The 17,722-nt window shown below is 37.9% G+C and overlaps 1 protein-coding gene across 1 annotated transcript; it reads right to left on the bottom strand.

Annotated features, from left to right (window-relative positions):
* Positions 1–3,711: 3,711 nt before the first annotated feature.
* Positions 3,712–15,701, bottom strand: phb (prohibitin). Its single transcript, XM_056239868.1, has 7 exons — positions 15,631–15,701; positions 15,044–15,138; positions 14,759–14,920; positions 13,809–13,951; positions 5,516–5,632; positions 5,338–5,433; positions 3,712–4,491 (listed from the first exon to the last, which is right to left on the bottom strand). The coding sequence occupies exons 2-7, from the start codon at positions 15,126–15,128 to the stop codon at positions 4,279–4,281; spliced, it is 816 nt and encodes a 271-aa protein (XP_056095843.1). The 5' UTR covers positions 15,129–15,138; positions 15,631–15,701; the 3' UTR covers positions 3,712–4,278.
* Between the last annotated feature and the right edge of the window lie 2,021 nt (positions 15,702–17,722).

The raw sequence follows: 17,722 nt of genomic DNA, 5'->3' as shown, positions 1-17,722 counted from the left end.
TGTCTTGTAAGTGCCCACAAAAGTGTTTTGAGCACAAGTGTAAAACAGGAAAGAAAAATCGACATCCTGTGTAGGAAGACTGTTGTGTCTGTGAAATGTATAAATAGTAAATACTATGATTTCCACTTCTCATTTATCTCTCTATTTATCATGCTTCTCTTTTCTATCCAAATATACAGTAATTTAATAAACGGACCAATTCCAAGAGGGTCCTCACACTATCGGTGCTTGGGCCCTAATGACACAGTTACAGATTACTGTATGTGTTCCTGCAGTGAAGTTCGCTGTCTGTCTTAAAGCTCTTTTTAAATTAATAACATAGGAGTTTGCATTGTAGTATTTTTGATTTGAAACCAAAAGCTTCTACTCAGTTGAAGCATATACATGTGTTCATGTTGCAGAGATTAGTTTCCAGGCAAGAGTGAAAGAAATAAGTGGAACAAGACAATGACAAAGAAGAGTGAGAAAATAAATGCTCAGTCTGCAACAGATTGTGTGTAATCTGTTACAAAATGCACTTGAAAAGAAGCAAGCTTATAGATTTGGCCTCAAAAATATGTGTAAAATGAGAAAGGCAAAAGAAAGTGCAGATGTTTTTATTCCCAGTAAAGAAAATCTGTATGTCAAAATAACTACTATTATTATTATTATTTTACAACTCTTAACGTACAGGCTCCTTGCATTAAAGGGACATTTAGCCATTTCTTTATGTTTCATGGTCTCTCTTAGGTGTATGCGAAGGCATATGATTTCAGATTTAAAAGCACTGATGCCCTCCAGTGGACACTTAAAGGCATATTTGCCAAGTCTGAAGTGTGTTTCACAAATGTGGCCTAAAATGTACCTTTAGTTAACTAGTACATCTAGAAAGAATCAGGAACTCTACTCTAAAGACTTTAGAGTATAGGCTAACTTTCGTTAAATGAAAAGATCTGGGGCTGTATGTATAAAACTTCTCAAAAATGTAAATTCTGTCATTAATTACTTACCCTCATGTTGTTTCAAAGCCGTAAGTCTTTCGTTCATTTTCGGAACACAAATGAGGCTCTTTTTGATGAAATCTGAGAGCTTTTTGAGCCCTCCATTGACAGTTACGCAACTGACACTTTGACACTTCAAAAAATGAATAAAGAGATTGTGACATCTATATGAATTGAGCGGTTTAGTTAATTTTCTGAAGAGACCTGGTTGCTTTATATGATGAACAGTTTGAATTTAGGCTTTTATTCACATTCATCAAGGCACACATCAGTTGTGGTAAACAGAAGCTCAAGAATTGTCGCTTGACGTGTGAGAACCAATGAAGTTCATTCTCGTGCTACTTTGAGCTTCAGCAAGAACCAATGAGATTCTTTCTTGTTTTACGCAGCACATTTGAGCTTCAGCAAGAACCAATGAGGTTCATTCTTGTTTTACACAGCACATTTGAGCTTCAGCAAGAACCAATGAGGTTCATTCTCGTGTGTTACGCAGCACCAGAGCCTTTTCAACGGCTCTGCGCAGCACATTTGAGCTCTTCAGCAGCAAGAGGTTTCTTGTGCGTCAAACAAATACTGTTGAGCTCTGTTTATGTTCGTTGATAAATATTTATAATATGTGAATAAAAGACTAAATTCAATCTGTTCATCATATAAATTGATCGTGTCGCTTCAGGAAATAACTAAGACATCAAAATTCATATGGATTACTTTTACAATCTGTTTATTAACTTTTTTAAGGCGTTGCTGTCAATGGAGAGACTGAAAGCTCTCAGATTTCGTCAAAAAGATCTTCATTTGTATTCTGAAGATGAGCGAAAGTCTTATGGTTTTGAAACTAAATGGGTGAGTAAATAATGACAGAATTTACATTTTTGGGTACCCTTTAAGAATAGGCTTAAGCTTTGACTTAAAGGGATAGTTCACACAAAAATGAAAATTCTGTCACAGTGATGTCAACCCAAAAATGCCCACCCTCAACCTTTGAATCAGCAAATAGTGAGCCTGGAAGTGTGGTCATGGCAGCATGACACCAATCATTTAAAGTCATTATAATAAAAAATCATTTAATTAAACGTTTCATATTTACATTTATTTAAAGGTGGGGTATGTGATTTGCAAAACAGCCGGCAAATTTTGAAAATACACAACTCAAAAGGTCCTACCTTCTTTCCTCCAACGCTGGCCCTTGACTCGCTCAAGGGGGATGGGGGAGGGGGGTATGGTACGACTGTTTGATTGACGCACTTACTGTCCAATGATTCTAGGTGGTCTTGGAAATGATTGGCTGGAGTTTTTCGAGTCCTGCCCGTTCCACAGATGATTAAATTGCTTAATTTTAATTTCAGTGCTTCTAACTCAGTGGCTGTAAGTGGGTTAGGAATAGGATTTCAAGTGATTTTGAAAAAATGGTCAAAAAAGAAAATCACATACCCCACCTTTAAAGAATTGCTCTGCATTGTGCAAAATTATCATGAATAAGTACTGATGATGTGGAATGAGTTGTGCTTGGAGTCAATTGTTTCATTTGTGATAACGCCATGAAACATGCCAAATTATGTACATAATTTTTGACCAGGCTGTCATACAAAGAAATTATATACACAGCATGCAAAAACAAGAGAGAACAAAATATCAGTAACTAATTAAGTTGTAGTCAGTGTATGCTTTTTCCTGAGTTTTGCCTTGCTTGCTTTTTTTGTACCTGTAGTCATAGTTTGTCTTTTTTGCCAATTACTTTTGTCAGATAAATACCTTAACCAGGTTTAGCTTTTTTTTCTTGCCTTATATTTTAAATGTTTAAAAATATATAAAATATTTAACTCATATTTTGATGGTTTGATCAAACTTGCAGGGTCATTAAAAACAATTATCTCCTCCGGAAATCATTTTTGGCCAGTACTGCATGTTTGGTGTGGTTAGTGCCACAAAAGTGTTATTTGCTTACTGTGGACTGATGGGCCCCAAGTCATCACCGGTGCACTGCTGTATTTTTCCAGTCGTCAAAAAATGTCTTTTTTACTTTCATTTCTTAAGTTAGAGCACGGATTTGTAGAGTGGCAGATGTTATTAAATGTCTTACTAGGTCAGTCATAAAAAGAATACCTTGACAATCAAGCTTATATAATTTTATCAACTCCCTGCCATCATAACTCCAATAACATATCTTCGTTGGAAAGTGTGTGGTGTCCTCGTCTCTGCTGCCACCTTGTTACTCCTAACTGGGTTAGGATACCTCTCCAGCTTTCTTACGTCTAGGAATATGGGTAAAATTGCGGCATTCTTAGAATTTTGACATACTTCGGAATTTTTTTTTACTCTGATCGGCTTTTTACATACGGCCCCAGGTCCCCTTTTGTTTCTTTTCCTCAGAATTGTGAATATTAATATGTCTTTTATTTCTATATGCTCCTCTTATCACTGGATATCACTATTGGATTGGATTCTGAGGGTTTGGGGTGGTGGAAGAGATGTCTTGGGTAGTTTGTTTACTTTATTGTATGTAATTACAATAGATTTTGTGAAATTGTTAATAAAAATATTGAAACACAATTTAGGCCTAAGCAATGAATAAGAAATTAGTCTATATAGTATTAAATTATGAATGACACATACATTTTGACTTCCTTTGTGTCTATAAATTAAAATAAAAGTATCTCTCATTACAGTTTCTCATTTTCAAGTAATTTCTAAGACAAAAAACATTGAATTTCATTTGAAATGAGACATTCAATTGTATTTTGGTTTAATATAAATGAATCACTGTTGTTTATTGATTATTTTATCAATTCGCCACTTGTAGAATACAAGAGCATTCCTTCTGCCACGTACATACAATAACAAAACATTTTCAAACCAAAAAAACAACACAGCCGGTCCTGCATTAGCAGAGAGTGAGATTGATGTCAATCATCCAGCAGCATGGCACACATTGACAATGCAGTCTGTGTGTCTCACTACTCATGAACGTACAATTTAATTTTAAACAATATCAACTCACATTTAGCAGAGAAAACATTTCAAATGCAAATATATATGTGCACCGGCAGTACATTTGCATACACACAGACTCTTTTCAATTGCTGTAACCACCTTGTGGCAGTCCATACTTTCAGGAAGAGAGCAAGTAAATTATTGGACTAAAAGAGAGAAAAACAAGTTGTCTTTGCCTCTATAAGGTTTGCCTATAGGCTGATCAGATAGTTGCATGGGGTCTACAGACATCATCTTTTCCAAAAGTAGCCAAATTTGCAACAAAAAAAAGAGAAGTGAGTGTATGTGTGTGTCTCTAGTTTCCCTGTCACTGTGGTAACTGAAGGAGCGTTCCCTGTCCAGATGGGAGGTAGGTAACATTGCGAGAGCGGCTGAGCTGGAAGGCGATGTCCTCAGCTGCCTCCAGCTTTCTCAGCTCCACCAGGCCGTCACCAGCTACTGCTAGAGAATCAGCGATCAACAGCGCAGCCTGGGAGTCTCCTTCCGCTGATATAATGGCTGCCTGCTTCTGCTGTTCTGCCTGAGAGACAATTACAGGGACAAATGTTGCATCACCTGTTGCTTATTGGAAAAACTAAACATTTTACATTCTAGATGCAAAAAAAATATCACTTTTTAATCATTAATTTTGCCTTTAAAATATTAATTTAACAAATATATACATAAAATTCAAATATATACTACCATTCAAACGTTTGGGGTAAGATTTCTTTTTTAAAAGTAACAAGCATGTTTTTTCAAGGAGGCGGATTTGTGTCAAATAAATTCTCTTTTTGAACTTTTTATTCATCAAAGAATCCGGAATTTTCTATCTTGCCTTCTACAAAAATATTAAGCAGATTGGTCAATCTACATTCTAGGGTGTGCCTTAGCCAAAGGCGAATTGTTTTCAACATTGATAATAGTACGAAATGTTTCTTGAGCAGCATATCAGCATTTTAGAATGATTTCTGAAGGATCATGTAATTACTGTTTTTACTGTATTTTTGATCAAATAATTGCAGCCTTGGTCAGGATAAGGGACTTTTCAAAACCATTAAATCTTACCGACCCCAAACTACTGAATGGTATATTTAAAATTAGTAAGAAAATACAATGGAATTATTTCGCCATTATCTTAATGCAGGGAGTATTCCACATAAATTGCCACATTGTTCTGAGGGTAAAAATCAGATACAATTTGCACATTTTATTTAGCAGGTGATTTTGATGTTGATAGTGCGCATAACTCATTGAGAGTCATTTATATAAACACCTAATAGGTTTGGTATCGAACTGGGGAGTAACTCAAAGACAATTTTTACTTGCATTTGGCAAGTGTTTATTTCAGACCATGCACTGCACTATTCCATTTTGAGGCTCTTACCTTCTCCACAACAAACCTGGCTCTCTCAGCCTCCTGCTGTGCAACCTGCTTCATCTCAACAGCCTCAGTGAACTCCTTGCCAAACGTCAGATGTGTCTGAGGGGAGAGAGACAAAAGGGTGAGACACTGGAGAAAGAAACTGAAACATCAACAGAGGGGGAAAAGAAGAGGTCTTTACCAGAGAGACGTCATCTAGAATGAGACCGAAGGTGGATGCTCTTTCTGTCAGATCTTCACTGACCTGCCTGGAAACCAGCTCTCTCTGAGTGATGAGCTCACCAGCATCAAAACGGGCCTGCGGAAAATTAATACACGGTAAAATTCAATTTAATCCATGCCAGGTTTTAGTTTCATCTCATGTTCCATAGACGTTACCAACATCCAGCCCTATACACATTACCATCCAAAAGTTCGGGGTGGGTACGATTTTAAAAAACATTGTTTTTGAAAGAAGTCTCTTATGCTCTGCATTTATTTAATCAAAAATACAGTAAAATCAGTGATATTGTGAAGTATTATTACAATTTAAAAGAACTTTTCTATTTTAAATAATTTAAAATATAATTTATTCTTGTGATGTCAAAGCTGAATTTTCAGCATCATTACTCCAGTCTTCAGTGTCACATGATCCTTCAGAAAACATGTTCCTGTTCCTTCACACCGCCGCCGGCGAGAGCATCAAAGTGGCCGGAACCGGCGGTGAGCTCCGGCGAGTAGCGGTGCGGTGCGTCTTGGACAGTGTGGGCGTCGAGGAAAGTTGAAGTCAGGGCAACTTTATGGAAATGAGCTATGACGCGGTTCAGCGGCAACCAATCGGAATGTAGAAGTCCTCCGCTTGAGAAGATTCCAGAGAACACAGTCGTGTAAACTTTGGTTCCGACCAAACATTAGTTCCCATTTCAAAGCAGGTGTGGCGGGGTTAATATGTCCCATGCATTAAGGCTACACTTCAACCAGGACAGTTATTGTAATGTAGCAGGGCTCTAGAGTGCGACCAAAATTTGTAAGGGTGCACCTAACGTCCTCGCACGCATCCGCTGCTTCTCGGTGAACTTTTTTTTTTTTTTTTGTTCTCCTAGACAGAACTCGCACTCATGGTTGGATCATATTGTGGTCTAAACCAATCAGAGACAGAGATGGGGCGGGTCTTTGCCTCTGATTGGCTGTGGTCCAGATATTCATGTAGGCTCCGCAGAGCCATTAAATATGGGCTCCGTGCTGTGTGATTGAAATTGCGACCGGAGCAAAAGAGAATCAGTTACGGCAATCAGCAAAAAAACCTGCAGAAGTCGAATAATGAAAAGACATAGACCCATAGAGAGTTTTTTCTGTAAGAAAAGTAGGTCTGCTGTTCCCCCCTACACTCTACCCGGTCAATGCTCCGACAACAGCCCAGACACGGAGCTACTTCAGCCAATCTCCCCAGTTCCTGGTAAGATGCCAAGCCCTGGTCCTTCGTCGGAGATGGCATCCGACTCAGAGACGGAGGTAGAGCCTCGCCCGTTTCACACATACTCCGTGTGCAGTGCATATGCGTATGCGGTACAGGAGCAGCACGCGCTATAGTGCTTTCACATTATGCTGCGTTTGAAGTGCGTAACTGATCTGCGGCTGTACCACAAACACATAGGCCTACTCACTATTTTTATTTCAAATGCAGAAGTTATGCAGCAACTTTTATAAAAAAAAAAGAAGTTTTGTCAGCATTGCGATTCTCTTTGTACACACATACAAACTTGAATGGACGTATGCATGTTTAAACAATTTAAACAACGTAGGCATATAATTCCATGAATTACTTAGCCTATATTAAGTTGCTCAAGCAAGTGGTCAAATATTTAACCATGTACTTATATTAAAATCAGTGCTACATTTTAAAATTGACAAAAACAGCCGACTCTAATGCCTTTTCTTTTGCATTTAAATTTTAATAGGCTGCAATAAATCTTGCATGTCACAAAGAACTTGTTTTTCCACCTCCACGAATGAGGCGAGTGTTGTTCTTATTATGTCCTTGTTGAGCTAAATTGTAGTTTTCCTTCTTTAACCCCGGTCTTAAAATATAAAAGATGACTGTGAAAAAAGTAGTATTTAATTAAATACATTTATGGTGAAATTACTACATTTTCAGGTCAATCTGTGTTCATTTTGACCACGAACTGTGTGCTGTCACTTTAATTCAGCGTTTGCAGCACAGCAGAAATAGACTCGGTGCGGGAACGATCTCTGTACTGCTGTATACGCACCTGGAACGCATCGACGGACTGCATCCGCGTGCAGTGTGAATGCTCTAACCTGTTAACATGGGTACGGAAAAAAATACACACCGCATACGCACTGCAAACGGAGTATGTGTGAAACGGGCGTAACGTTACCGGGCCCGAGATAGAGACTCAAAATAAAAAGGGAAAAACATATATATTTCGTAAAGACTGGTTAGAACAGTTTCCCTGGTTAAGGTTTAATAAGAAAGAGAACATAATGGGGGCCGCTATGACTTTGAGCCATGAAACGTTAGGTCTCAGTTCAGGGAAGTGTTGAAATGTTTTATTTTGCTTAATTTTTTTAGTTTGGAAGCTCAGTGAAGCACTTTAAACATTTGTTTTTATTTAAAAAAAAAGATTTTTATATACAGCATAATTGTGCTTCAAATAAAAGAAAAGTATTTACATACACCTTATTCTTGTTTAAAATAATTTACTTAATATATGAATGTTAGGGGTGTAACGGTACATGTAACGTTATTCGTATTGAAACCGTTTCGGTACGAGGCTTCCGGTTCGATACGCATACAAACGGAACGATTCCTTGGACCATTTTTCCTGCCGAGAAAATTCGCGCTGGCGCGATCACCACAACGTTGCGCAACATCAAATGGCAAGCGTAATGAAAGCGGAACAAAACTGCGCTACTCATTATATTGTGCTTCACGGACCGTTAGTTCGGACCAGCAACATCTGTGCAGCGCGAGCCGATCTCGATCAAGCGACACTGTCACTACACAGCACTAAGAGATCCAGTAAAGAAAACATTTGAATTCGCCACTGAAGTAATAACATCGCTGCGAGATCTAGTGAGAAGCATTCACATTTCTCCGTTATTAACCGTAGATCTCTATTAGATCAAACAGCGCTGACGTGGACACCAGGAGAAATATTGTGCGTGAATTAACTAGTAATACTTTACGTCCACAGACCAGCAACATTCACCATGGATTTAAAATAGTAACACTAACTGTAACCAGTTTGGCTGGAATAGTGAAATGCTTTCAAGTACTTCACACACCTTTTTCCAGCACTTCAAAACTCAAATATTATATAAATAAACGATGCAAACGCCTCTAAGTGCCATTTGAAATTTTCTTCTAGAATGATCATTTTTATGAAGCTTGTATATTCAAGTTCAGTAATTTCACTCAAATGACAATTAATAGGTAATCTTCATTGCCATTTAAGTGAAATTACTGAACTTAAATATACAAGCTTGATAAAAATGATCATTCTAGAAGAAACTTTCAAATGGCTTTTGCATCTGAACTCTTTATGTTATTTTTAATGTGATGACCAAAACATTATTTGTTCATCCTTCAAAGATGACACCCATTTATAAACCTGAAAGTTTCAAGATGTAGGAAAACTCACACTTATTTAAAAAATATTTTTTCTTTTAACAAATAGGAAATTTCTCTGGCATTTCTTACTTTTTGCTGTATCGAAAACGTACCGAACTGTGACTTTAAAACCGAGGTACGTACCGAACCGTGATTTTTGTGTACCGTTACACCCCTAATGAATGTATATGGAGCGTGATAAAAAGGTGACCTTGAAATTGTGGGCGTTAAAGGCGACGCAAACCGAGGAAAAATTTGGGTGCACCTAAATAAAAAAGTTAGGCGCACCAGTGCAACCAAGGCAAAAAGTTAGTCTGGAGCCCTGTGTAGGCTGCACACAAATTAATGTTAAATGAGTAGTTCACTTTAAAATGAAAATTACCTCATGATTTACTCACCCTCAAGCCATCCTAGGTGTATATGACTTTGTTCTTTCAGACGAATACAATCTGAGTTATATTAATAAACACTGTAAGACTGGAAAAACTAGTTGAGGAACGACCACTCCTCGAGTGGACAAAGGACCTTGCTGCAAATGAACATTTGAACTCCCCCTCGTGCACTATCGAGACGAAGGTCTCACCTCCCTCATCCTAATCTACATTTCTTCCCCTCATTCTTCACTCTTGCAGATCACCCAAACTCACACAAGAATCTATATGGTTTTAATGTGAACAATTATCATACAGTTTTATACACGTTTGGTATCATTTGAAATGTCTCAGTGCGACTGGTACAAATGTCTCATTTCCAAACAAGTAAAACAAAAGGTAATAAGGTTTTTAAGAGTTTAGAGATAACATACACACAAAGGAGGGTGGATGGTTAAAACCCTCCTGCTCTCAGAAGGTGTTAACTCAATGCAAATTCCCACTGTTAGCACGTTTCCATGTAAATCAACTTCTACCACCAGTAAGTCTGGGACAGTGTTTATAAGTTGATAAGGTACATTTCCACTGTGAACTCATGTTTACATATGAAATGGGGTCTGTCTATATAATGAAATGCAGCAGAAGGCTCAGGGCCTTTTCTGTACTTCAGATGAGCCCGTGAGGCTGAGAGAGGCCGAGTCTCTCAGCTTCACGTATTTCCTAACGTCGGGTTCGTCTTCTCTTTATTCCAGAGCATTAGATGTTCTGTATTGATTATCTTTAAAGGGGTCATATAATGCCATTTTTGTACAAGCTAATATGATTCTTTAGGGCCTAAATTAAAAGTTTGTAATATACTTTAATTAAAAATTCTCATTAGTATTGTAAGAAAACACTTATTTTACCTGGTAAAAAACAGCTCTGTTTTCAGCACGCCGTTTCAGTGTATATGCCTTTAAATGATCATGAGCGTTGCTGACTCCGCATCTCTGTTCTATGCGTACACCAGAGCCGGCTCTGGCGTACACCGTTTGTAACACAATAACCATAACGCGTTGTTCGGTATAAACGTGGGATTATGCATTATATTGAGAATGTCATACATAGAAAACATGCCGTAATGTACCCTGAGTGTAAACCTTAGACGCATTCATCGTGAAGCGTGCAGCTAGCGATTTACAAGGATTAATATAAATATTAATATAAAGTTTAATAAAACGTTAAACTCACTTCTTCTGGAGCAGCTGCAGGAACACGAATAGATGGTACCGATCCTTTCAGGAGCAGCTTCTTAGCAAAACCAGCTTTATACCTCCTCGTTTATAAAGCAGTCTGGTGTGTGAAATGATTCGCGCAAACATGAGAGCATTGACGTTGCTCGTGGGGAATATTCCCTTCGAAAACAAACTCAGCCACTGCGTCTTCAGCGGTTTGGATTTAGGAACATTAAAATGACTGCTGTGTTCGTTATTACACCCAAGAACAGAACACCACAATCGCTTAGACGCCATTCTGCTCATAGACAGTGCTCCAGCATATCAACAATGACCGCGCCGGTACGCGCGGACTATGATTGACAGCTGGCTCACGAGCGAGGGCGGGTCTGTGTTGAAACGCGGCTGTCATTCAACAATCGTGGGAGGGGCGTCCGACCGTGTGACGTCACAGACTCGAACGGCTCGATTTGAGGCAGGAGAAAACATATAAGGAGATTAAAACAAAAACACTGGATGGATTTTTATCATTATATGATGGTTGTGTACAGACACTGCCAACACACATTTCAGTACAATCAACTTGTAAAAGTGCATGTACCATTATATGACCCCTTTAACTGATTATGAAATTGGAATGATAAATTTACCTGACATAATAAATTGTTACATTTGATTATTCTAACTGACTTTGATATTTCATTAGAGTTAAAAGGAATATTCAAGCATTCGCTTATATTTAATGATGCACAGATATCATTAAAACTAAGGGTGCTCCGATTGATGGGTCGCCGATCATAATCGGCCGATAATTGCTTTGGGATGTGTGATCGGCGGTCTCTATAAAGGCCGATCCAGAAAAGCCGATCAGATGACGCAAAACTTGCGAGACAATTTTTTTTACGCCCTGGTAAATATGGCTTCACCGGTCTGGCAATTGTACAACAGGGCTCTAAAGTGTCACGCATTGAGTGTGACAGTTACTCATTTCGGTCCTTTGTCACGCTCTCCCGCCACACATTGTATTTCTCACGCTGAAAAACTATTTGTAATATATTTAATATGCCGCAGCGGCCAAAACTCTGGCCGCGCCGCTCTCACTGTGGAACCGGCATGAATCAAGCGCGTTTCCTCTGGTGTTGTTCGTCGAGCTACACAATAGCCAATCAGAAAATAGCACTATTGTATCTGGGTAAGATTTAACGCAACAACCAATGACAAAAATGTAGCGCGCGTCCGAGTGAAGCCTGCGCGAGGCACAGAGCACTGTATCCATGCAACTGATCGCCGCAGCAACGAGCGCGCAGCTTGAGTTTAAAAACACATTTTAGCGCTAGATTTCTTATTTAATAGCGAACTAAATGAATGATCTGCTAGTTAACTGAAGATGTTTTATTTATTTATATTAGGTACATGGTGGGACAGACTTCACTGGATCTAAAAAAAAAAAATCAATCTAACCATAGATGTGACCAGTAGTGGTGGCTTTCTTAATCTGTTTAAAATAATTTTGCAAGGGTTCTTCACACACACAACAAAAGGTTTCTCTACCTCTCTCTTCCTCTCTAAATGCCCACAAAATCTGACTAAGCATCCCAGAAAAAAGCAAAGTTATAGATACAGATATGGAAGTTGTTAGTTTTTTTTTTGTTTTTTTTTTGTTGCTGTGCACTTTAGCCTACTACCTGTGGTCCTTTAAGTGTATTAGAAAAACTGATGGCTGACTGACTCAAAACATTATTTTGGCTATAGCCTTTTTTGTTGCTGTTTTTAGTTTAAAGTAGTCTAAAGCTAAATTTAAAGACTCAGATGTTCTGTCTTTTATTATTTTTATTTTATATTCTACAGGAAAGTTGTATGTCAAGCCCTAAGCTGCTCCCAATAGCCAAGCTGCTATGTTAATACATGTTGCTTGCAAATAAATACACAGGTGTCAATTCATTATACATCGTCTTCTCTTAAATGTAATACTTAATGTACATTGTTGTTAAATATAGTTTAATAAGTAATGCTACATGATAAAAAGAAGTCTTCAAATAGACCCTGTAATCGGTGATCGGTATTGGTATCGGGTGATACAGCTTCCAGTAATCGGCGATCGGCCCCAAAAATCCTGATCGGAGCACCCCTAATTAAAACCTTTTTATTTATGGAGTCAGATGAAATAAGAGAATACATATGAAAAATGTATTGCATTTAATCAAATACTTTGCCACGAGAAAAGACAGCAACACGCAGAGACCTTCACCCGCTGATTGGATGCCGGATTTTGGGCCGATCGAGCCGGGGCCGGGCTTTACAACACCCTCCCTGACCTTCCGAGCTTTATAATGGCAGTGGATTGCAACCATCAGTTTGAAGCTCAAAAAAAGTCTATCCATCCATTATATAACTCCTCCACACGGCTCCGTGAGGTTAATAAAGGCCTTCTGAAGCAAAGCGATGAGTTTATGTGTTAAGAAAATATTCATGTTATTTAACATTACAAAGTAAAATTCTAGCTTCTGGCCAAACGGCCATTTGCCTTTTTGGAGCTTCAAACTGATGGTTGCAATCCACTGTCATTATAAAGCTCAGAAGCGTCAGGGTGTTTATTAATATAACTCCGAAAGAACAAAGTCATATACACCTAGGATGGCTTGAGGGTGAGTAAATCATGGGGTAATTTTCATTTTAAAGTGAACTACTCATTTAATTAAAGATCAAGGCTAGTAAATGTCTCCTATAAACTGCATGTTGAAATTAGACCTAGCACTTAATCATGAACACAAAAGCCAAACAAATGGATTTCATTTTGTTAGCAAACATGTAACTATATTTGTTAAGATCTTTCCATCGATCAATTTCTTACTTTTACATTTAAAAGATTTCATGAGGTTAACTTATACCCTACTTACCTACTTGTGGTCTGCACAAATACCGATCAACATGCTTGTTTCCGGCCCCTTTAAATAAAGTTTACAAGACCAAGCTTTCGATCAACGTCAGAGCGTCCACGAATCTTTCTACAGCGTTGTTGGCAGGGCGGCAAGAGCGAATTTTGACGGCCTCGCCAGCGGCAGCGATGAACGCAGTTATGCTGCTTAACATTTTTTATAAAAAACATATGTTGATTTGTTTTTTATAATATTTATTGGAAATACAATTTATTTGTAACATTACAAATGTCTTCACTGTCACTTTCGATAAATTGAATGCATCCTGGCTAAATCTTACTGACCCCGAACTTTTGAAGAGTAGTGTACATGTCTTCATAACGTCATGTATGACACTCACCACTACAGCCTTCAGAACCTCAGTGGTGATGGAGGGCAGCACTCTCTCATCATAGTCCTCTCCGATACTCATGAAAATACGTGGCAGTTGTCCAGCAACTGGTCTGAACAGGATTCTCAGCGTGATGTTCACATTCTGCAAATCTGAGAAGGACAAAGAGACCATAAGCCAGTTTTAAGACAAAAGAATGAACAGCAGAAGCATGAAACCTCAACATATTGTGAGAGAAACAGAATGAGATAAACATTAAAGAGTAGACGGTAGACATAAACATTCTAGAACAAATGAAGAACAGCAGTCAGTGGCGTAACTTTGTTTTAAAAAGTGGGTCGGGGGTGCTAATACAATGATATGTACAATAACAATTGCAGAAAAAAGAACATTAGAATGTCCAGAAAATCAATTCCAATAGTACATTTGATTTTAATTTACATGTTTAACATGATAATTTCATCCTTACATTTACTATATATAGTATAATATTAGTCCGGATATTATTCACGTCAGTGAATAAATATATAGATTCACATGGAACGCTCTTGTGCCTTAAGGGTCTGGTGGTAGAACTTATGTTAAATGGTTAGAGAGGTTTTGGGTTCTAATCTTCCCTGGCTATAGTTTTATAGCGCTCGTCTGTGCACGAGAGCCAAGAGAGAACAGATTACAGTGGCAACAACCACTCACCGTGATTTCAAAAACAACACATTCCAGATCTAGATCCCCTCTTATTTAACACAAAATAACGAATTGCTAATTAAATGGAGATGTTTCTTTCTGTTAGGTACATCCGTGCCACGAGAAGTTTAAAAAAGTGGTGGGGACAATACGGACCCTGGCAAAAAGTGGTGAGGACAATATGGACCCTGGGAAAAAGTGGTGGGGACATGTCCCACCCTCAAATTACACCTATGGCAGTCAGACAGAAACAGTAAAAGAATGGCATGATGTACCTTTGCTACCAGTGATGACTGGCACATTACGTGGACGGGACCTGCAGTCAAAGATGATTGGCTTCTGCACCCAGGGTATAAGGAAGTGTGTGCCCTCCCCAACAACATCATCCTGGACACCTCGAAACCTGTTGAAGATGACAGCCCTGTGTCCCGCATCCACTGCAATGAAAAAAACAAAAGATCTTCAAATTTAAATGAAAACGCGTAGCTTGACATATCAATTTTATAAATTAAATACTGTTTTATTAGGTACATTACACAGTTGAGCACCACTGAACTTACCATTAAACAGAGCAGAATTAACTACACCTCCTCCGATGGCCAAGGCCAATCCCAGCTTTCCAATGGACTCAAAGAGTTTAGCCATGGCAACAGTCCTGATGAGAGAAGCACATTCATCTCAATCATCGCTTCATGATGCTCACTTATGAATGTAAAAGCCCTTAAATAATCAAAACATTCCGTCCGTTTAGCCTTGACTCTTCAGCAGTGCCACTGCCATGACATGAATGAAACGTGCTAAGGTGTTCTCACTTTGAGAGGGTCAGACATGGTCAGCGACCATGCAACAACCTTACACAATTATAAAACACTCCAGATAAATTGGTATTTGCTAACACAATAACTTATATGAGAAATATCACCAGGGACTAAAATACTTCCGTCGTAGTGAAGTTTAATTAATTAGCCTGCTACACGCTAATGTTGCAACTGACATGCAATCATGTCCTGCTGCCAACCTTCTCACAAAGACAAACCCATCATACTCGTTTCCCTTTCAATAGTCACATTATAATTATTGACGCTGTGTAAATAATACAAATACATCAAATGCATATAAAACAATCTCTCCCAACGTGACCACTCACCCACTACGCTGTTAGATCACAGTGACCTCCACCAGAGCCTGCGCACGAGAAACACATGAAAGGGTGGCGTTTGAGCATGCGCAGAACCTTCAACATAGACTCATCTGATTGGAGAGGGGGACACGGAAGAGAACGCCTCCGTGAGTAACAATAACTTTTATTGGGTGTACGTCTGCTCGTTGCTTGTTAGAATCAGAGCCATATAGAGAGAGAGTTGCGACAACGGAAGTTCTAAATGCTTGGTTGTCACGTGATTCGCGTAGACCTCAGATAGTTCCAGGAAGTGCTTCGGCGCCAATTCAAATCGATGGAGGTAGAGAGAGAGCTGAACTGTGATTTTTGGTAGTTTGTAGTCAATAAATGCGTTGGTTTACAATATGTATATAATACATTGACATTTGGATGTAGTATGTATATGTAGTTACAGCAATATTGTTTTTAAAAGATAAAAATCTGCTGATATTTAATGTTTATTGTGGTCAACCAGTGTTGCCTGCCTTTGTTAACATATTTTCTGGCTAACTTTACCTTGGTTAAAGACCGTTTTGCAGTTGTTTTGAAGTATTTTTGTGTTCTTAAACTTGTATGTTATTTAAGGGTTATCATGTAATGTTCACTATGGTTTCACAAGGACAGGAGACTTGCAGGAAACAGGTGATTGTCTTAAAATGCCATTGCAAACAAGTAAAATTGCATTCATCGTAATGTTTACAATGCTTATGCACTTATTACTATATAAATGAATACATATTTCATTTTAAAACAAAACATGATTATACACACATACATTATTTTCTAAGTGTCCAAGTACATTATTTCCTTAACATAATTTGATAAATTCATGACATACATCACTTAAATCTATAAAACCTATTTAGTTTAAATTAATTTTTAGTACATTTAGATAATACATATTTTATGTTTTGTTATCTTAAACCCCCCAAAATGTCAGGTTGTGTAACTGTCCGCACAAATTAACAGACTAAAATACTAATTTAAATGGTGTTTTAATCATAAAAAAAATAAAAATGAAATTCTATGGCATCATTTTAACCTTTCATATAAACAAATTTTATACATTTCAGTAGATTTATAGCTGATAATTGAAAACCTTTTGTCTAGCAATTTGTATGTCGGGGGGGCACAACTGCAAACATGGCTCTCTTATTATGGTAATTGCAGTGTGCATGATAATGCATTGTCCAGAGGAGCCATAATGATCCTTTTAGATCTCTATCAAATACTGGTAATTGCTTTAAAGTTATGGGTAGGTTGGTACACTTTCAGGTGAATTTAAACACTTAGAAATGTTCACAACTGAAACTTGTTCAAATACATTGTTCATGACACAAAAATATACATTACATCAGTTTTGAAAAGATTTTAGACTTTGTTTATTTGTCAATGACCTATATATACACTTTTGCACTGAATTAGCACAATGGGATTTATAAATGTCTAATAAACTGCACGTCAAGCATGTTGTCTGGCCTTTCCTCTATGTTGTCAGACACAGAAAATATGCTCAAGTCAGGAGCAATCTAAATAGAACTTGTGTGCTAATCATACTTAGGTGTATCTGCACTTTTTCCACAAAGACCAACACTGGGAAGTTTAATGTTTATTAAAAATAGGGAGCAAGTAAAGTCTTGCAAAATCCAAGGAGCTGAGACTGATGAGGGTACAGCGTCAGTGCAGGAGTCTTGAGGATCCACCGAATCCTCTTTGTGCTTCTTGTGTTGAAAGAGATAAAGGAAACAAAAACGGGATAAATTATATATAGGAGTTAGTATATAATACAGTTATGGTATTTATAATACCCCATTTAGCCTAGTGTGATTTGATCTAGAACACGGCTTGCTGCCGTTTTAAGCATGTTTTTAATCTTACTTATAAACTTCCATCTCCCTTTCCTATCAATACAAATCAGCTGAGCTAAATCATAATATAGACAGGTAATAGTCAACAGAAACACAATGAATAAAAAACGCCAACCATACGTTTTTCCTTACTCAAATATGACATCTAAAATAAGGATTTTTCCCCGTTATTGCACATTTAATATGGATTGAAACCGATATTCTCATTTTAT

The sequence above is a fragment of the Rhinichthys klamathensis genome, unplaced genomic scaffold (genome assembly GCF_029890125.1).
Source record: "Rhinichthys klamathensis goyatoka isolate OS25496 unplaced genomic scaffold, OSU_Roscu_1.1 h1tg000571l_1, whole genome shotgun sequence".
NCBI lineage: Eukaryota > Metazoa > Chordata > Actinopteri > Cypriniformes > Leuciscidae > Rhinichthys > Rhinichthys klamathensis.
The sequence above is the reverse complement of the archived record's forward strand: the minus strand, read 5'-3'. Positions and strand labels throughout refer to the sequence as shown.

Coding starts and splice junctions, on each gene's coding strand:
- phb (XM_056239868.1), bottom strand. CDS start 15,128: ATGGCTAAACTCTTTGAGTCCATTGGAAAGCTGGGATTGGCCTTGGCC. Junction 13,952..14,758: donor AGTCATCACTGGTAGCAAAG/GTACATCATGCC, acceptor TGTCCTTCTCAG/ATTTGCAGAATGTGAACATC. Junction 4,492..5,337: donor CCAGGTTTGTTGTGGAGAAG/GTAAGAGCCTCA, acceptor ATTGTCTCTCAG/GCAGAACAGCAGAAGCAGGC.